This window comes from Corella eumyota, chromosome 1 (genome assembly GCF_963082875.1).
Source record: "Corella eumyota chromosome 1, kaCorEumy4.1, whole genome shotgun sequence".
In the NCBI taxonomy this organism is placed as follows: domain Eukaryota; kingdom Metazoa; phylum Chordata; class Ascidiacea; order Phlebobranchia; family Corellidae; genus Corella; species Corella eumyota.
The window spans coordinates 13449207-13471644 of NC_137490.1; the positions used below are offsets into that span (position 1 = coordinate 13449207).

Below are 22438 nucleotides of genomic sequence, written 5' to 3' on the forward strand. Positions count from 1 at the left end.
TATAAAATATTAGGTTTTTAGATTTCATAAATTTTTAATAAAAGTTTCATAACTTTTATAAATATTAATATTTTTGAAAAATATTTTGTAAACACGGTAATTGGACCTGTGCGGTTCTAACACAACAATTATTTTTCGATTTAAAATTTTTAATTTTTTTTCAAAAAATTTGTATGCAATATCATTGGCCAAAAATATCACGTGACCTAATTAAACCCCAAATAAAAATTACCTCAAACTTTTGTTTTACTGAAAATTTTCGCGAAATGTTTTATTTTGAATGTTAGTTAGGCCAATGCGCGTCTAATAAAATACAAAATTTTAGGTTTTTAGATTTCATAAATTTTTAATAAAAGTTTTATAACTTTTATAAATATTAATATTTTTGAAAAATAATTTGTAAATACGGTAATTGGACCTGTGCGGTTCTAACACAACAATTATTTTTCGATTTAAAATTTTTAATTTGTATGCAATATCATTGGCCAAAAATATCACGTGACCTAATGAAAACCAAAATAAAAATTACCTCAAACTTTTGTTTTACTAAAAAATTTCGCGAAATGTTTTACCTTGAATGTTAGTTAGGCCAATGCGCGTGTAATAAAATACAAAATTTTAGGTTTTGAGATTTCATAAATTTTTAATAAAAGTATCATAACTTTTATGTATATTAATATTTTCGAAAAATATTATGTAAACACGGTAATTGGACCTGTGCGGTTCTAACACAACAATTATTTTTCGATTTAAAATTTTTTATTTTTTTTCAAAAAATTTCTATGCAATCTCATTGACCAAAAATACCACGTGACCTAATTAAACCCAAAATAAAAATTATCTCAAACTTTTTTTCTACTCAAAATTTTTGTAAAATGTTTTATCTTGATTGTTAGTTAGGCCAATGCGCGCCTAATTAAATATAAAATTTCAGATTTTGAGAATTCATAAATTTTTAATAAAAGTTTCATAACTTTTATGAATATTAATATTTTCGAAAAATATTTTGTAAACACGGTAATTGGACCTGTGCGGTTCTAACACAACAATTATTTTTCGATTTAAAATTTTTTTTAATTTTTTTAATTTGTATGCAATATCATTGACCAAAAATATCACGTGACCTAATTAAACCCAAAAGAAAAATTACCTCAAACTTTTGTTTTACTGAAAATTTTTGCAAAATGTTTTATTTTAAATGTTACAATGCGCGTCTAATAAAATACAAAATTTTAGGTTTTGAGATTTCATAAATTTTTAATAAAAGTTTCATAATTTTTATGAATATTAATATTTTCGAAAAATATTGGTTAACACGGTAATTGGACCTGTGCGGTTCTGACACAACAATTATTTTTCGATTTAAAATTTTAATTTTTTTTCAAAAAATTTGTATGCAATATCATCGGCCAAAAATATCACGTGACCTAATTAAAACCAAATTAAAAATTACCTCAAACTTTTGTTTTACTGAAAATTTTCGCGAAATGTTTTATCTTGAATGTTAGTTAGGCCAATGCGCGTCTAATAAAATACAAAATTTTAGGTTTTGAGATTTCATAAATTTTTAATAAAAGTTTCATAATTTTTATGAATATTAATATTTTCGAAAAATATTTTGTAAACACGGTAATTGGACCTGTGCGGTTCTAACACAACAATTATTTTTCGATTTAAAATTTTTTTTTAATTTTTTTAATTTGTATGCAATATCATTGACCAAAAATATCACGTGACCTAATTAAACCCAAAAGAAAAATTACCTCAAACTTTTGTTTTACTGAAAATTTTTGCAAAATGTTTTATCTTAAATGTTACAATGCGCGTCTAATAAAATACAAAAGTTTAGGTTTTGAGATTTCATAAATTTTTAATAAAAGTTTCATAATTTTTATAAATATTAATATTTTCAAAAAATATTTTGTTAACACGGTAATTGGACCTGTGCGGTTCTGACACAACAATTATTTTTCGATTTAAAATTTTAATTTTTTTTCAAAAAATTTGTATGCAATATCATCGGCCAAAAATATCACGTGACCTAATTAAAACCAAATTAAAAATTACCTCAAACTTTTGTTTTACTGAAAATTTTCGCGAAATGTTTTATCTTGAATGTTAGTTAGGCCAATGCGCGAGTAACAAAATACAAAATTTTAGGTTTTGAGATTTCATAAATTTTTAATAAAAGTTTCATAACTTTTATGAATATTAATATTTTTGAAAAATATTTTGTAAACACGGTAATTGGACCTGTGCGGTTCTAACACAACAATTATTTTTCGATTTAAAATTTTTATTTTTTAAAAAAAAATGTGCATGCAATATCATCGGCCAAAAATATCACGTGACCTAATTAAAACCAAATTAAAAATTACCTCAAACTTTTGTTTTACTGAAAATTTTCGCGAAATGTTTTATCTTGAATGTTAGTTATGCCAACGCGCGTCTAATAAAATACAAAATTTTAGGTTTTGAGATTTCATAAATTTTTAATAAAAGTTTCATAACTTTTATGATTATTAATATTTTTGAAAAATATTTTGTAAACACGGTAATTGGACTTGTGCGGTTCGTTCTAACACAACAATTATTTTTCGATTTAAAATTTTTATTTTTTAAAATAAAATGTGTATGCAATATTATTGGCCAAAAATATCACGTGACCTAATTAAAACCAAATTAAAAATTACCTCAAACTTTTGTTTTACTGAAAATTTTCGCGAAATGTTTTATCTTGAATGTTAGTTAGGCCAATGCGCGTGTAATAAAAATTTTAGGCTTTGAGATTTCATAAATTTTTAATAAAAGTTTTATAACTTTTATGAATATTAATATTTTTGAAAAATATTTTGTTAACACGGTAATTAGTCCTGTGCGGTTCTAACACAACAATTATTTTTCGATTTAAAATTTTTTATTTTTAAAAAAAAAATTTGTATGCAATATCATTGGCCAAAAATATCACGTGACCTAATTAAACCCCAAATAAAAATTACCTCAAACTTTTGTTTTACTGAAAATTTTCGCGAAATGTTTTATCTTGAATGTTAGTTATGCCAACGCGCGTCTAATAAAATACAAAATTTTAGGTTTTGAGATTTCATAAATTTTTAATAAAAGTTTCATAACTTTTATAAATATTAATATTTTTGAAAAATATTTTGTAAACACGGTAATTGGACCTGTGCGATTCTAACACAACAATTATTTTTCGATTTAAAATTTTTATTTTTTAAAAAAAAATGTGTATGCAATATCATCGGCCAAAAATATCACGTGACCTAATTAAAACCAAATTAAAAATTACCTCAAACTTTTGTTTTACTGAAAATTTTCGCGAAATGTTTTATCTTGAATGTTAGTTAGGCCAATGCGCGTGTAATAAAATACAAAATTTAAGGTTTTGAGATTTCATAAATTTTTAATAAAAGTTTCATAACTTTTATGAATATTAATATTTTTGAAACATATTTTGTTAACACGATAATTGGACCTGTGCGGTTCTAACACAACAATTATTTTTCGATTTAAAAATTTTTATTTTTTAAAAAAAAATTTGTATGCAATGTCATTGGCCAAAAATATCACGTGACCTAATTAAACCCCAAATAAAAATTACCTCAAACTTTTGTTTTACTGAAAATTTTCGCGAAATGTTTTATCTTGAATGTTAGTTAGGCCAATGCGCGAGTAATAAAATACAAAATTTTAGGTTTTGAGATTTCATAAATTTTTAATAAAAGTTTCATAACTTTTATGAATATTAATATTTTTGAAAAATATTTTGTTAACACGGTAATTGATCCTGTGCGGTTCTGACACAACAATTATTTTTCGATTTAAAATTTTAATTTTTTTTCAAAAAATTTGTATGCATCGGCCAAAAATATCACGTGACCTAATTAAAAGCAAATTAAAAATTACCTTTTCTTCAAAAAATTTTTTTCAAAAAATTTGTATGCATCGGCCAAAAATATCACGTGACCTAATTAAAAGCAAATTAAAAATTACCTCAAACTTTTGTTTTACTGAAAATTTTCGCGAAATGTTTTATCTTGAATGTTAGTTAGGCCAATGCGCGTGTAATTAAATACAAAATTTTAGGTTTTGAGATTTCATAAATTTTTAATAAAAGTTTCATAACTTTTATGAATATTAATATTTTTGAAAAATATTTTGTAAACACGGTAATTGGACCTGTGCGGTTCTAACACAACAATTATTTTTCGATTTAAAATTTTTATTTTTTAAAATAAAATGTGCATGCAATATCATCGGCCAAAAATATCACGTGACCTAATTAAAACCAAATTAAAAATTACCTCAAACTTTTGTTTTACTGAAAATTTTCGCGAAATGTTTTATCTTGAATGTTAGTTATGCCAACGCGCGTCTAATAAAGTACAAAATTTTAGGTTTTGATATTTCATAAATTTTTAATAAAAGTTTCATAACTTTTATGAATATTAATATTTTTGAAAAATATTTTGTAAACACGGTAATTGGACCTATGCGGTTCTAACACAACAATTATTTTTCGATTTAAAATTTTTATTTTAAAAAAAAAATGTGTATGCAATATCATCGGCAAATGTTTTATCTTGAATGTTAGTTAGGCCAACGCGCGTCTAATAAAATATAAAATATTAGGTTTTTAGATTTCATAAATTTTTAATAAAAGTTTCATAACTTTTATAAATATTAATATTTTTGAAAAATATTTTGTAAACACGGTAATTGGACCTGTGCGGTTCTAACACAACAATTATTTTTCGATTTAAAATTTTTAATTTTTTTTCAAAAAATTTGTATGCAATATCATTGGCCAAAAATATCACGTGACCTAATGAAAACCAAAATAAAAATTACCTCAAACTTTTGTTTTACTGAAAATTTTCGCGAAATGTTTTATCTTGAATGTTAGTTAGGCCAATGCGCGTGTAATAAAATACAAAATTTTAGGTTTTGAGATTTCATAAATTTTTAATAAAAGTTTCATAACTTTTATGAATATTAATATTTTTGAAAAATATTTTGTTAACACGGTAATTGGACCTGTGCGGTTCTAACACAACAATTATTTTTCGATTTAAAATTTTTTATTTTTTAAAAAAAAATTTGTATGCAATATCATTGGCCAAAAATATCACGTGACCTAATTAAACCCCAAATAAAAATTACCTCAAACTTTTGTTTTACTGAAAATTTTCGCGAAATGTTTTATTTTGAATGTTAGTTAGGCCAATGCGCGTCTAATAAAATACAAAATTTTAGGTTTTTAGATTTCTTAAATTTTTAATAAAAGTTTCATAACTTTTATAAATATTAATATTTTAAAAAAATATTTTGTAAATACGGTAATTGGACCTGTGCGGTTCTAACACAACAATTATTTTTCGATTTAAAATTTTTAATTTGTATGCAATATCATTGGCCAAAAATATCACGTGACCTAATGAAAACCAAAATAAAAATTACCTCAAACTTTTGTTTTACTAAAAAATTTCGCGAAATGTTTTATCTTGAATGTTAGTTAGGCCAATGCGCGTGTAATAAAATACAAAATTTTAGGTTTTGAGATTTCATAAATTTTTAATAAAAGTTTCATAACTTTCATGAATATTAATATTTCGAAAAATATTTTGTAAACACGGTAATTGGACCTGTGCGGTTCTAACACAACAATTATTTTTCGATTTAAAATTTTTAATTTTTTTTCAAAAAATTTGTATGCAATATCATTGGCCAAAAATATCACGTGACCTAATGAAAACCAAAATAAAAATTACCTCAAACTTTTGTTTTACTGAAAATTTTCGCGAAATGTTTTATCTTGAATGTTAGTTAGGCCAATGCGCGTGTAATAAAATACAAAATTTTAGGTTTTGAGATTTCATAAATTTTTAATAAAAGTTTCATAACTTTTATGAATATTAATATTTTTGAAAAATATTTTGTTAACACGATAATTGGACCTGTGCGGTTCTGACACAACAATTATTTTTCGATTTAAATTTTTTTATTTATTTTCGAAAAATTTGTATGCAATATCATTGGCCAAAAATATCACGTGACCTAATTAAACCCAAAATAAAAATTACCTCAAATTTTTGTTTTATTGAAAATTTTTACGAAATGTTTTATCTTGAATGTTAGTTAGGCCAATGCGCGTCTAATAAAATACAAAATTTTAGGTTTTGAGATTTCATAAATTTTTAATAAAAGTTTCATAATTTTTATGAATATTAATATTTTTGAAAAATATTTTGTTAACACGGTGATTGGACCTGTGCGGTTCTGACACAACAATTATTTTTCGATTTAAAATTTTAATTTTTTTTCAAAAAATTTGTATGCAATATCATCGGCCAAAAATATCACGTGACCTAATTAAAACCAAATTAAAAATTACCTCAAACTTTTGTTATACTGAAAATTTTCGCGAAATGTTTTATCTTGAATGTTAGTTATGCCAACGCGCGTCTAATAAAATACAAAATTTTAGGTTTTGAGATTTCATAAACTTTTAATAAAAGTTTCATAACTTTTATGAATATTAATATTTTTGAAAAATATTTTGTAAACACGGTAATTAGACCTGTGCGGTTCTAACACAACAATTATTTTTCGATTATTTCAAGTTTTCTTAAAAATTTACAAAAATTATCATTAGTTAACCAACTTTGATATATTGTTATTACTACATAAATATTTATTTTTTGGGATGTATTTATTTAGATTCCCATACTAAATCAAATACTTTAAAGCTCTTAAACTTGGTACACTATCGAACACATCAAACAATCGTTTAAATTTCTTAAATTTAAAAATAAATATCTTTTTAATTTTTAATTTTTTTAGTTTTTAAAAAAATGCTTAATTATGTATTTAACTGAATGTTGAAAATTCAGTTAACTTTAAGATAACAAAAAAATAGTTTTTAAAACTTAAATATGTTTTGAATTATTTTTTTTAATTTAACTGTAAAACAATTTTTTAATTTAATCATTTTTTTATTTTAATTTGCTGTTGAACCCTTATTATGGTTCGAAATCTCAGATTTCGAAACATATTGTTATTGTCAGTGTATTTATTATGGTTCGAAATCTTAGATTTCGAAACATATTGTTATTGTCATTATACTTATTATTATTATTTTTATTCTTTCTAGTCCCAATTTTGAAAGAAGATATCTTTAGTTCCTTAGAATTTAAAAATCTGAAATTTTAGTATGTGGTTTATTATCAGATTATATTTTCATTCTCCTATTTACAACATTTAATTATCACTAATTACTAATTAATAGGTGTTTATTTATTAAAATTTAAAGGTTGTTATTAATTTTTTAAATCTTAGTCAATTGTATATCATGATATCGGTAACTCAAAAATGAAATAAAATTTTAATTTTTATCACTAATTAATAATTAATAGGTGTTTATTTATTAAAATTAAAGATTGTTATTTATTTTTTAAATCTTGGCCAATTTGTATATCATGATATTAGTAACTCAAAAACGAATTAAAATTTTAATTTTTATCACTAATTACTATTTAATAGGTGTTTGTTTATTAAAATTTAAGGGTTGTTATTAACTTTTTAAATCTTGGTCAATTGTATATCATGATATTACTAACTCAAAAATGAATTAAAATTAAAATTTTTATCACTAATTACTAATTAATGGGTGTTTGTTTATTCAAATTTAAAGATTGGTATTAGGTTTTTAAATTTTGGTCGGTTATATCTTATTATATTTATAATTTCAAGATAATTAAAAAATAATTCTTGTTTGTTTGTTATATTAAATGCTGGTTTTTTAATTAAAAACCAAAGGTATGCAATATTCTTAGTTAATGTTTATGCATATTTTTTTTATTTATAAAATTTTATGTTAAAAATAATCAAATAATTTCGAACCATATTTTATTTATCAAATAAATCTAGTTATTGTTTTTATTCTTTCTAGTCAGAATTTTGAAAGACGATAACTCTTGTTCTTTAAAACTAAAAGTTCTAAATTTTTAGTATGTTTGTTATTATCCCAACGAATCGCAAACCTCCTATTTACGACATTTAATTATCACTAATTACTAATTAATAGGTGTTTGTTTATTAAAATTTAAAGGTTGTTATTAATTTTTTAAATTTTTGTCAATTGTATATCATAATATTAGTAACTCAAAAACGAATTAAATTTTAATTTTTGTCACCAATTTCTAATTAATAGGTGTTTGTTTATTTAAATTTAAAGATTGTTATCAATTTTTTAAATCTTGGTCAATTGTATATTATGATATTACCAACTCAAAAATAAATTAAAACTTTAATTTTTATCACTAATTACTTAATAATAGGTGTTTGTTTATTAAAATTTAAAGGTTGTTATTAATTTTTTAAATTTTTGTCAATTGTATATCATGATATTAGTAACTCAAAAACGAATTAAATTTTAATTTTTGTCACTAATTACTAATTAATAGGTGTTTGTTTATTTAAATTTAAAGAATGTTATTAAGTTTTTAAATTTTGGTCGGTTTTATCTTATAATATTTATAATTCGAAAATGAATTAAAAAATAATTCTTGTTAGTTTTTTTATACTTAAATGCTGGTTTGTTCATTAAAAATTAAAGTTCGATATTAAGCATTAAAATTTGGTATGATGTATTTTATAATATAAGTAATTAAAAAACATATTAGAAAAAAAATTTTCGTTTATTTATCATATTTAAATGCTTGTTTATTTAATAAAAATCAATTTTAAGAATTTAAAATTTACTATAATTTATATCCTAATATCACCAACTTAAAACTGGGTTAAATATTAGTTTTTGTTTGTATTATATATATAAATGCTTGTTTGTTTATTAAAAATCAAAGGTTTGTAATATTCTTAGTTAATGTTTATGCATATCTTTTTTTATTTATAAGAATTTATGTTAAAAATAATCAAATAATTTCGAACCATATTTTATTTATCAAATAAATCTAGTTGTATAATTGTTATAGGGTGGCGCATCTACAAAATATGTAATATTCGGTTTAACAACATGAAAAGCATTACAATTTTTAAACTGCAAGAGCTTTATAGTGCAAAAATTGTCCTAGTGTTAGAAATTACTAAAAAAAACATTTTGGCAATAATAACTTGGGTAAGCTAGCAAAGATGGGTCCACTGAAAATGAGGGAATGGAAATTGAAGGAACGGAAAATGAAGGAACGGAAAATGAAGGAACCGGAAAATAAAGGAACGGAAAATGAAGGAACCGGATAATCAAGAAACGGAAAATGAAAAAACCGGAAATTGAAGGAACGGAAAATAAAGGAACCGGAAAATGAAGGAAAGCAAAAAAGGAAAGGGCGGAATCTTATATACTAAAACGCGGAAATACCGTTGACTGTTTATTTAGGATTACTGTAATTTATTCGAAAACTGATAAGCGATAATGAGTTAATTTTTATTACCCCAGCATACCCTAACTCTCTTCTATAAAATACCCGTTAATTTCTAAAATAATATTGACTTTCAACGGAATTTCCGCGTTTTATTTTTTAAGATTCCGCCTCTCCTTTTTTCACTTTCCTTTAATTTCCGTTCCTTCATTTTCCATTCCCTCAAATTCCGCGTCCCCGCAAAGATAAGCCGTTATTGCTGTTTTAAGGGGGTAACAGTTAGTTGTAAAAAAGTGCATAAAGGGGAGTTTACATATCTGCCAAACTTTTTAGTTTTAAGTTCACCGATGGCCAAGGTATAGTTTAGTGGTTTGTCAAAAAGTGCAAGATGAATGCCAATGCAGATAGGTGATTTCCATCTAGTCCATAACACTGTTCTTATGTGCAAAAAAGTCACAGGATTAGACTGTTATGCATGTTTTAAACAAATAATTAACTTTAAATCTTTATTGTCTTAACAACAAAATAACTAACATTAAACAATACAAAAAAACTGTCTATGCCAGTGAAAAATTTATTTTCTTTTTCTATCAGGCAAAAATCGCATGTTCTATGTTAAAAGTTACATTGTTATTTTAAGGTCATACACGTCTTACTTTGTTTTAAAACAGAACTTTAACATATATGTGTCGTCAATGTGTTTAATTTTTAAAGCTTAGTTTTAAATTAAAATTTTTTGTTACGCACTTTCTGATCGCTTCGATTAAAATTAACAAAAAATATATGTAATTCTACTTTATTAACGTATTGTATTCTAGTAACGTCATACCTACTAGACATATTTAGGTTTGACGTCAGATTTGCAGTCACAACCACAGTGCCATAAGATTATGAAGATGTTTGTTAATTACGCTAACTTTTGAACTTGGTCTGTGCTAAAAGTCTACACAACAGCAACCCAAAGACGTTGTTGTAGTTTGTAAAAACTTATGATTTATCAAAAAATTAACACCAAGCCACCTGCATTAAACGGCTCTTATTAAAAACAACATCGTGTTTATTTCGCGTCGATAATATTTTAAGGTATTTGTTACAAACGTTTGCCACCGATTTAAAACTTAATCGCAATCTCAGATTCTAAAAAGTCAAGGGCAGATTTTTTTTGTATATAATTTTATCCTCGATGTGGGAAAGTCGAATGCGCGACTTAAACATAGAGTAACATCAGTTATTCAGACCCAGTCTTGAGTTGCCTGCGGCAGTTTGGGATATTATAGATTATAATTGCCCAATAATTATGCTGCTGATTAAGTGGTGGCTCAGCAGGTGTTCGTACCGTTTATAGCGCCTTACTCAGGGCGCTACAGTATGAGGGCAATGGGGATTGAACCCACATCCCATGTGTCGTGTAGCAAGTGTTCTTACCACTACACCATGCTGATAGATGCTTTAAAGTGGGGAGCAATCTTATTCTATAAATATTTAATTTTTTAGGATAGAGGGTTTTTTTTGTTAAAAATCATGGAGCCAATTTATAAAGTGGACTGGTCAAACGATTCCTCAAACCCAAAACTTGGCCATCAGGAAATTATTTCAAGTTCATGGTCATCTAGTAATTTATTCGCTTTCACCACTGAAAAAATATGTAACGGGCTGTTGTTCCAATATTTAAATATAATTCACCCAAACCAGCCGTGGGACATATTCTCTGTTGTATATAAAAATGGGAACATAACTAAGTTAGAATGGAATTGGAATGGAACAATGTTGTTAACTGGGGATTCAAATGGAGTTTGCTGTGTCTGGAAAATGATTGGAAATATGAATAACTCGTGGGAAGGAAAACCAATAATTGAGCTTGACAAAGGTGAATATGTGTTAGCAATGGGCTGGTTTCATCATGGTGTTCGTACTTTATTTCGAATTGAAAAATTGGATGAGCCAAACATTAACTTAAAATTTTCCAGACAAAATTTTTTGCCATCTATAACACAGTATGGTGGAAAGCATTTGGATGGTGTTGTTGTTGTCACAGCAACAGGTTTGGTTGCTGTGCAGTTACTGGAAAAGGACGAAGAGTTGACAGGGCACCAGTTTGACCTTAATTTACCAGGATATCAGGAAATTGCAGATTTAACCTTTACAGCTGAAGGCAAAATTGTGATTTTAACTTCTGATGGAAATTTACTTCATATGATTCAATTCCATGAAATCGATTTGAAATATGATTTGGAAGAGAAAGTTTTAACATTTGATGTAAAGCAAATGTCCAGCTTAGCTTTAAAATCAGCTGTCGAAGAACAAGGTACTTACTCTCGCATTTCGCATGCAAAGTTTATTTCGAAAGAAAGTTGTGAACATGTTTTGGTTTGTGTCAGTGGGCAAACAGGTGCAAAGTTTGAAAGTTGGCTGTTGAAGAAGGAAATTGTTAAAGTTCACAGGGTATTTCAACAGTTGCCTATTATTTCGGAATCGCAAATCAATGCACCCAAGAGCTGGCAATTTGTTACCACGTCAAATCATTTGCCGAAAGTTTTGGATTTTTCTGTGCCTGGTTTATCAAATGACATGTCATCAGCTGAGGATAAAATTTCAAAAGAAACCAATTTTTACAGTGGTTTATTTTTTGCAGTTGCCTTTGCCAATAACACAGTTCAACTTTTACACAGAATGCATTTAAGTTCTCATGAGACTTTACAATTCTCCGATTATTTATCAATAGAACAGAATAATGGTAAGAGATTAAAGTCCACCCAAAATATTTGTGTTCAAAGTGTTAATTTTTCAACAATGTCATGTGCAGTTATAGCAATGGATACAAATGCAAATTTATGGCTATCACCAATAACACCTTGGTTGCAAATTTCTGGAAAGCCAACACAGCAAAATTGTAAACAACTAGTTCAACTTTTACTTTATTGTGTAGTAAGGGGTTATGAATGGTGGGATATTTTACTCCATGTTAAACCTGAAATAACAACTTTAATAATAGATAAACTTTCGCTAGAATTGAACTTGCAGCCAAAAATTCAGCAACAGTATTTAAAATTGAAAATTTTATCCTTAAAAATTACGATCTATCAACTAGCTGGCAATAGTTCTGCAATGGATTGTCATTTAAGATTAATATTTGATGCTATTTCCCATATATTTCGATCTTTAGTTCGATCTCAGCAACCTGTCACATGTGATGAGAATGACCCAGCTTTAAAGTTACAACAAATAAGTTGCACCCTGGATGAGCTAAATATAGATCAACTTGTGCAAAATATTTATACCGATTTACACACTTTGCAATCAATGCAGCAACTAACGCAATGGGTTGCTGATATTACTTTATATCTTCTTGCTTCAGTGCCTTTAAGCCTTCAACCTAATAGACCTGGAATAACTTTATTGCGAGATCGGAGTTGGCTGTCTTTGCTTCGTGAAATGTTGGTTTTAATTCGAGTTTGGGGCTTGCTTAAATCAGCTTGTTCTCCCATTTTTACTGTATTAGACTCTGACTTTGATGTACTAGCCCAAATGTTTCGATTAATTACTCTATTGTGGCAAACTACAGGAAATGATGAATTACGACAACAAGAAATTTCCACTGATATTAAAAATGAATGTAGTTTGCTATCAATGAAAGTTTTAATTCCCCCACTAGAAGTGATTCAACCTGTCAATGGAATTCTTAGCCATCTTCGAATACAGAACAAAACTAAAAAATTGACATTTGGTAGGCCTCAGTATAATTTGTATTTACAGCAAGGTAAATTGCATCAAATGGACTTTGTTTCTATACCAGGTAGCTCTGGAAAAATCGACTCCTTGCGCAGAATTTTTCTGGGTAAAAACCCAAACCAGGAGATAAAAGAATGTGTTCGTTGTGGCATAATATCAATGTACAGTAGTTTGTCACAACACTCGCTTATGTTTTGGGACCAACGATTTGTTGTATCTTGTTTGTGTGGTGGCCAATGGCACAAGTTGATCTAGAATTTTCTCATGTAACTTTGTTTAACACTTAACATGGTTTAGTTTTACTTAAGTTGCAAAAAAGTTCTCGATAATGTCAAATGTAATTTATAACCAAAAATATATATACCTTAAAATTTTGTATTTTTTAGTTTAATTAAATAAAGTTTCACTAAACCTTAAGCAATTATCATATTTTAAACTAAACCTTAAGCAATTATATGTGTTATTTTTAGGTATTGTAACGATTACCACTTATTGTACAACTGCCTGTATTTCACTGTACACAATTGTTTATATAAAAATGGTGTAAAATTTGTTCTATTGATTATTTACAAATATTTCTTTTTCTTAAATCTTAGTGTCATTAAGACAGATCTAATACAACACAAAAAATAAGTTTTGCAGTTATTAAATAAATGTGTTAACTTTTGCAAATATTTAGTAATAATTTAATAGAAATCTAAAGTTAATTAACTATATTTAAAAAACTTAAGTAGCATTTAGGCATAAACCCGCATTAGCTAGCAGAATACAACTCCTTGTTAAAATAACAGTTAGCTTTGCTGAAATATTTTGTACTAGTTTACAGAAATAATATATATATTTATTTTTACATCCGATTTTAACTAATATTTTACCAACAGTTGGTTAGTTTAGTTATGCTATCTAACAATAAATAGTTATGAAGTAACACCTTGAATGGAGAAAATTCTGCAAGTTAGAATTTATTTACAAAAAAGGAGTGAATAATAGTCACCTAAACATAACTATGCACATTCACCGAATGCTCTAACGTAACTATACAAAACTTATTTGATGGAAGATGTAAAATTAAGAGGTGGCCGTAATACTTTCAAACAATTTATAAAAGCTGAAAAAAAATAAGAACTAGGTTTAAATATTTATCAATAAATATAAATAAATAAATTAAATAAAAAAAATTATTTTTTGCATATGAAAATAAAATAGTTTACTCTAGTTAAAAAATATTGGCAATGCCTTATTTAATAACTATTTACAAACAAACTAATTATTTAAAATTTGATATGTTAGACAATAGACAACACACTAAAAACTTTGTCCCAAATATTCGAAAACAATTTTTATATTACAAAATCAGTACTATTGAACAATGTAAACAGGTATATTAGCTTTCTAATGATCATTCAAAATAAAAAAAAAACAATAACACTTTAAATTAATACCACTGGTAATTTAAAGCAATTGATATTCAAAGAAAATGTATCTAATAAATTATTCTTACTTTATACTACTATACTTAATGTTAAAAATCTTCATAGAGGTTTAATTTTGTAAAGACTTCATTAGGTAAAAGTTATCCAGATTATGTTGATTGTATTCTTTTGATCAACAACAAAAAGGCTTTTTTTTCGAATTGACATAGTTTTTTTTCCCTCTTTTAATAATTGGCAACATCAACTTTACACAATTTTTAAACTATAATAGACCCTACACCTGTAAAAAAAAATGTTATTACATCCTTTAAATATTATTATTAGATAAATAAAGTTATTAAAGACAAATGTTTTATCATTTCTATATTTTACTTGCTTGACTTAAGTTGTATTTCAAACCTGCTTAAATTTGAACTAATTACTCTTTTCAAAAAACATTTACATGTTTTATAACTACTACTGGCTACTGAACTTTTTTATGTTTTTTGCTAATGATACAAAAGACTAACTGTTTTAGATTGCATAAATGTACCACTAAATCTAAGTTTGACTATTTTTTTAAAGAAATTCTGCTTCTTTTCTGTAATTTTAAATAAAAACACCACACGCTTTTTTTTGTATTTTATTAAATATATAAAAAATTAAATTTTTTTCCAAAACTGCTCTAGATCTTCATGGCAATTTTTGGAAGTAGTAGGGCAACTGATATGCTGCATATCGGTTTCTACAGTGCTGTCTATATCACACTTAGACTCATTTTTCTCCTTTAACTCATTCTGAATAGCAACACTGTCTAATTTTGGTATAAAGCAGTTTTCGAACTCAGGTGTTAAGGTCACAGAACTTAAACCAGGTTTCTGCCTCTGAATTTCTAAATCTTTTTGAAGTTGCTTAATAACTAGATCCCTGTTTAAAATCTGGGCGCTAAATATACTAACTAGCCTTCCCTCATCTGACTCTATCTCACGGATTTCTTTTTGAGATTTTTCTACTAGTTTTTCTTTGTCTGCATCTGCTCTATTTTTTTCTTGGTCAAACAAAAGTTTAAACTTCTCTAGGTCTGCTTCTCTCATTGAAATTGCGCTATCTCGTTCTTTTACAAGCTTAATCTTACCAAACTCTTGCATCAGTTCTGCTGTTTCTGACCCTCGTTTAAACTTTAAAATTTCTTTCTTATGCTCTGCAGCTTGAAGTTCAAGCTTTTGTTTAACCTTTTCCACTGCTATCTCACTTTTTGATTTAATACTTTCTAAATCTTTTTTGAGAAATATATTTTCTTTTTCCTTTTGCTGAATGCCTATTTTTAATTTTTCAATTTCCGATTGATTTAGAAGCAACTTGTTGATGAATTCCCTTTTAAACTTTTCGTTTTCGATAACGATTTTGTCGAGAGCCTTTTTCAAACTTGCATAATCAAGTTCTTTTTTCAACATAGCACCTTTTAATTCCCTCATTTGTATTTCATGTTGCAATTCTTCCTTCACTCTTTGGTTTTCTTTCTTAGCAAAATGAAACTGAGCTTGAATGGCTATATGTTCAATCTCTGCCCTTAGCCCTTTGTTGGTATTAATTTCATTTTCCAATTGCTTCTTAATTTGACCAATTTTAAGCTCATTATTTAATTTCTCTTCTTTTATTGTCTTGTCCATTCTTTCAGTTTCCTTTGCAATATCAACAATAAGTTGTTCGATACATTCTCTATCTTTATTCATATCGTATTTAAGAGCATCTTTTTCGTTAGCTAAATCTGTAATTTCAGCTCTTTTTATTTGAAGCTCCTTAGTCAGCTCATCATTTTGTTCTCTTTCTATGTCCAGCAGTTTTATCAACTCAGCAGAATCAGCCAAGCCCTTCTTTAAGTTTTTTTCGGCAATAGCTGCAGACTCCAACAATTTTATGGTGTTGTTTCTTTTAATCAGCTCTTCTTTTAAGTCATCAATAAACTTAAAATCCATCTCTCTTTCTTGATTTGGTTTGGATATTTCCTTTTTAGAACTATTTTGTTCTTCATTCTCCAACTGCTTTTTTAGTTGACCAATTTCAAGCTCGCTTTTCAACTTTTCTTCCTCAAGTGCCTTGTTCATTCTTTCAGTTTCTTTTGCAATCTCAACACTTAGTAGTTTAATATATTCTTGGTCCTTGATCATTTCGTGTGTTAGGTTATCTTTTTCTTCAACTAAATCTTTAATTTGATTTGTTAGCTTGCCATTTTTTTCTCTCTCTAAGGCCAAAACTTTTTTCAACTCTGTAGTATCAGCACTGCTTTCCCTTTTCAAACTTTTTTCGATTTCAACTGTAGCATTTAACATTTCAATAGAATCATTTCTTTTATCTAATACTTTTTTCAAGGCATCAATATACTCCAAATCCCACCCTTTTTCTTGGTTTAGTTTGGAGATTTCTTTTTTACAACCGTTTAATTCTTGCTGAAGTTGCTTTATAAGAATCTTATCTTTGCTATCAGATGATAGTGGTTGATTGTCAAGGTTAATCATGGCAGAAGTGCTGAGAGATTTTGCCAGGTTATTTGCAGTGTTAGAAACGCTGCCTGGTGGTGGAGAATTTTTATTTCCAGGTATGGTAGCCAATAATTTAATGCTGGTGTTTTGGAGTTTAGGCTTTAAAATCAGGGACGAAACAGACTTTTCTTGAGCAATAGCCCCCTTACTCGCGGATTGAGGACTACTCGCGGGTTGCACAGGAGAGTTGTTGTCATTGATTAAAGCTTTGCTAAAATTTTTGGTTTTGCTGTCTAAATTTGTGTCGAGGTTTTTTGGGGAAGTTTGGCAAAATGTAGAAAGGATTTTAGAAGTAAGGACGTTATGCCCTTTCTTTGTTGTGGTAAGCACTTCATCTAACCCTGAATTAACTAAGGTAGTAAATATCTCACTGGTAGCATTTTTCAGAAGAACTTTGTTATCGCTGATCTTAGTAATACCAGCAGGAAGATTGAAATCATCAACTGGACTACGAGACATAAATGGCTTTTTGCTTTCAATTTGTGGGGACTCTTTAACAGCATTTTTGCAGAAAGCATTTAAATTTGCGGGGTCGGAAAAAATTGACAGGTCAGAAGGATTAGATTTAATAGAAGCTATATCAGCTAAAGAATTATGATTGCCAAATTCATCAACACCATCAAAAGAGGCATTTATGGAAGTTGTACTGCATGATGCAAAAGATAATTCTTGAGGATCTGCGATTTCTTCAGCAATAGAAGAGTGGCTGTCCGTGGTTTCTTGGACATCCAAATCTGAAATAACTTGTTCCTAAGAATAAATAATTTGGTGTTAATATATTTTTTGTCACATTTTTTTTATTTGTATTAAATATAATATGATAACAAACATACTTTCTGAAGTGTTTCAGTAACAATTCGTTTTTGGCAAGGGGTCTTCGAAGATTTGATAAGACTTGGTAGTTCTTGTGCCATAGATATTTCCTTTAAAAAAATAAATGTGAATAAAATATATTAGTAATTACTTTACCTAATAAGTTATCACTTCGTAAAATAATCTATATTTACTTTTAGATTGTTAGATACTGTCGGTACAGCTTTAACTTGAACATCTTCTTGCACACATAAATCCTTTTTCAAGGATTGAGTATTGCTGAAATTTTGCTTTGTGGCTTTGACAGATGTTTTGATTTTGTCATCAGTGTTTTCTACCAGATTTGCTAAAGTTAACATAAATTTGATTAAGGAAATTTTGACTTTATAATTTTGATACTAACTGTGCTACTGTACATTAATTTTATACTTTCTCAATAACACTAACATTAAAATCAAAATTATTTTCCGAAACGTAAAATTAGGAGTTATTTTATACAATAAAAAGTATTAAAATAAAGACATTTTGAAATCAAGGATGAGATAGCTTTTTCTTGAGCAATAGTCCCATTACTCGCGGATTGGGGACTACTCGCGGGTTGCACAGAAAAGTTGTCATCTCTTGATACAATGCTGGAATTTTTCAAAGCTTTCGCTGAACCAGACATTTTGGTTACAGATTGATTTGGTTTTTCATTCATGTTGTTCTCAGCTTCCACCTCATCAAGCAAATTATCAAATTCATTTACATCGAAGTTTTCCATTTCTACATCTGGTTCAGTGGAGTATGCACTGCCAACTGGAGCACAGGATTTGTTTGCTTGGCCAAATGTTTGGCTTAAAATTTTCTCACTGGTTTTTTTTTCAGGCTCGCAATTTTCTTCTGGAGCAATATTAAATGATACTTTTTTATTTTTATCATTTGGCCAAAACCATGTTTTTGTCAAGCCCTGACTGCCCATTTCTCGATTAAAAGTGGCATTTGATTTGATTGCTTGGTTGCTTCCCTTAAGCACACCTTTTCGGGGCAATGGTGGTAATGCATTATCACTTCCTAGAGGCAATAGAGCAACATTTACTAACTCTGTGTTGGTTTGATCCGATTTAGAATTAGCACTGATTAGTTGCATCTCTTTCTGCTTAGCCTGGCTTTTGAAATTCTCCAGTAAAATTGGATTGGAATCAATTTTTGTTTCGTCCTCTAAGTTAACACTGAAATTCTCAACCATTTGCTCAGAGGGCGGGCTGTTTTGAGAAAAATCAGCCAAATGCTCTAAAATTGAATCATCAGAAATAGAATCATCTGAAGAATGATCAGAAATAAAATCATCAGAGCTGTAGGTATTATCGTCACCTAATTCTCTAGAAACTGAACTAGCAAAGCTTCTAGGAGTAACCTCAGTCAGTTCCTCGGAGTCTGAATCACTGGATTGAGATTTATCATCGGATTGCACAGAATTAAAATCATCGGAACTGTAATCAAAATCAGCAGCTGATTTCCTGGAAATTGAGCTTTCTGAGCTTTTTTGAGTAACGTCAGAGAATGAATCACTGTACTGAGAATTATCATCTGATTGCACAGAAATAGTATCATCAGAGCTATAATCAGAATTTTCAGCAAAGTCCTCAGAAATAGAACTATCGGAGGATTCACAGAAAACCTTCGGCAATTGCTTACAAACTGTATTATCAACTTGTTTGTAAGAATCATTAGCTGATCCAAAAGCAATCTCAGGATTACTTTTGGATTTTTTCGGCTTTAAAGTGTCAACATTGAACAAGGACCTCACAACATCACTTGATCGAGAACTAGAAAGCCTGGAGTCGGCATTTTTCATCTTTTTGCCAAGTTTTTGAGCATTGGACAAATTGCTGGGTTTTGAATTATTTCCTTTAATTATAGGAACTCTGTGAGGTGATTTACTTTTTTTACAAGTACCAATTTTGGCATTTTTGTTAGGTTTGCCATCAGGGTGTTTCTTGGATACTATAAAAATGTTTAAAATTATGTTAAAAAAGAGTTGCTATAAACAATTTTGTATTTATTTTTTTGCTTTTTTTAATTTTAATTTTTTTTTTTAGTTTGTATGAAACCTACAAATAGAGCTGTTATACCGCCAACCAAGATTAAACTTTAAATAATTAAGGTAGCTTCAATAAATAAAAATATAATTTTATTAACAGACACAATAAAGTAGTAAAGCTTAACAAATACCTAAAGAAACACATTTTTTCAATAATTCTTTTTTTTTAATTAAGTGCGTTTTAGAGTGTATATTTACATTAAAATAACTTGAAATATGGCCTATCCTTGGAAAAATTATTGTTTAAATATAAATTATGCAGAAATAACCATACTGTACTTGCTGGTTAAAATTAAAAAGTTCATAAAAAAACAATATTGTGTTTAAAAAATATAAAATAAAATATAAGTTTTACATTTTTCAGCCAATGAATAAGCAAATATTTAAATGTTACACATTCTCTCCTAAACTATTATTTTTCTTAACTATCTTTCTCTTCTTTATTTTCGTTAGAATGTTACTTAAATTACAAACTTCTCTCTGGCTACATCTTATTCGATATTCTTTGCAATTGTTTTTGTTATACGGACAACTCTAATACTGTTATTACAAGTTATCAATAGTATAGATTAAAACTTAATATGTATTTAAACAATTTTTTTAAAGCTCCTTTCTTTACTGCAAGGTAAACTAATTTTTATTTCTACCTAGTACCACTATCCACAAGTTTTTTATTGAAATTATGAATGAACTTATTCTTAAATTAAAAAAGTCATCTTCACTGCCTAACAACTTTTATTTTATATAGGCCAGTCTTGAATTGCTACGACTAACATGGTCGGCGGTAGCACTAATATCATCATTTTCAGCACTAATATCATTATTTTTTGTGGTCTAGTCACTGTGCCATATTTTACTTTTATTCTTACTAACCATTTGCAAGGGTTTATACTCTGTTGGGTGTAAACAAAAGCACAAAATCATTAACCAAAATAAACGAGTAAACTTAGACTTAGGCGAAAATGTTTGTAAACCATTATCCTTTTTTAAACATTGGTTCTAAGTTACTCTGGTTGGCGGTACACATAATAGCACTAATATCAGTAAAAAAATTATAATATAAAAAAAGAAAACCTTACAAACTATACAGTTAATTGTCATAGATGCTTGTTTATATATAATAAAAAAATTGTTAAAGCATTTTTTAACAAACCTGATTTAGATGATTTTGAATGCGATATTCTGCTTTTTGCTACTGCACCATAATGAGATGTCACTCCTGTTGCATAAGTTTGTTTGGGAAACTCACTTATATATTGTTCGTCTTCTAACTGCTTGGATGCATCGTCTCGTATGGGAGCAAGTTTTTTTGGTGGTGCTTGAACTTAAGTATAAAAGATATAAAATTATTACAAAATGGTTTAAAAAGATTTGTTTATTTTACCAATAGTTTGGTTTAAAACATGTATTGTTTTAGTTTATTAACATTATTTGAAAATTAAAAAACATATATGGAACAAAAAACATGTTATTTAGTATATATACAAAATTAAAAACAAATAAGCTAGCTAATTTAGGCCTTACCGTAAGAAGGACCGAGCAAAAAATCTTTAGTAGGTGGACTTCTTTTCATTAACTTTAAAGGTTTTAAAAGCTCAGCTGAATTTTCACCTTAAAAGATAAAAAATAAAGTACTATATGCTTACATACCTACCTTAAAATTAGTTCATAAAAAAATGATAACGAAATTTTAGATATTATACCTTGTGTTTCCCAACTCGGGGAATAATTTTGAAGCCCAAAAGCATTTTGTAGCTTCTTTGTTCCTCCTGTTAACTCCAAACACTTACTTGAAGGTTTGGTTTTTGTGCTAACAGCTGTGAATATATGAATTGTATAAATTGTCTATGCATTGTGATTCTAGCTTATCTAAATAAGGTATAGGGCAGGTAATTAATGTAGTAAAAAATTAAAAGCGTATAAATTTTACCTTTTTCTCCTCCACTTTTCCTCTGTCTAAATTTTTGTTCCTCACTGCTGCGGGGTAGAGACGATTTTAAAACCTGTTAATTTAAAGAGTTAAAAACACAGCTTAACAGACGAATATTTTAGTTAAACACAGCAAGTAAGCAAAAATAGCACAGTACGGTGCTATAAATTAGCTAGCATCTCCATTGAATGTCAACCGGCCCTCGTACAGGGTTGTTTGTTACCGTTTATAAACAAAACTACGAAAAGTTATTACTTTATAAACGAATTTCATCAATGCAATGTTTACCTTTTTTACGCAATGCAAGTGCGACTTATATTCTAGAATAATGCTAACGCAATTTTATATAGCCTCCCTTCAGGAAACATGTATCATACCAGGTTTACTAACCTCCATTTCCCGGCGTGTTTCAGCCGAATCAGCTGACCTGGGACCCTTCCCAGCTGGCTCAGGCGACGCTAACTTCAAAAAAGAGCGTCCTTGAGCACCTCCTCGTTTAAATTGATCTGTCATTGTGAATCCATAAAGAAAAC

At 27.9% G+C, this 22438-nt stretch overlaps 1 protein-coding gene across 1 annotated transcript; it reads left to right on the top strand.

The window, feature by feature from the left end:
* Positions 1 to 9642: 9642 nt before the first annotated feature.
* LOC145750890 (mediator of RNA polymerase II transcription subunit 16-like) lies at positions 9643 to 13799 on the top strand. Its single transcript, XM_082566966.1, has one exon. It carries the CDS (start codon positions 10920 to 10922, stop codon positions 13380 to 13382), a length of 2463 nt encoding a protein of 820 aa, XP_082423092.1. The 5' UTR covers positions 9643 to 10919; the 3' UTR covers positions 13383 to 13799.
* Positions 13800 to 22438: the final 8639 nt, after the last annotated feature.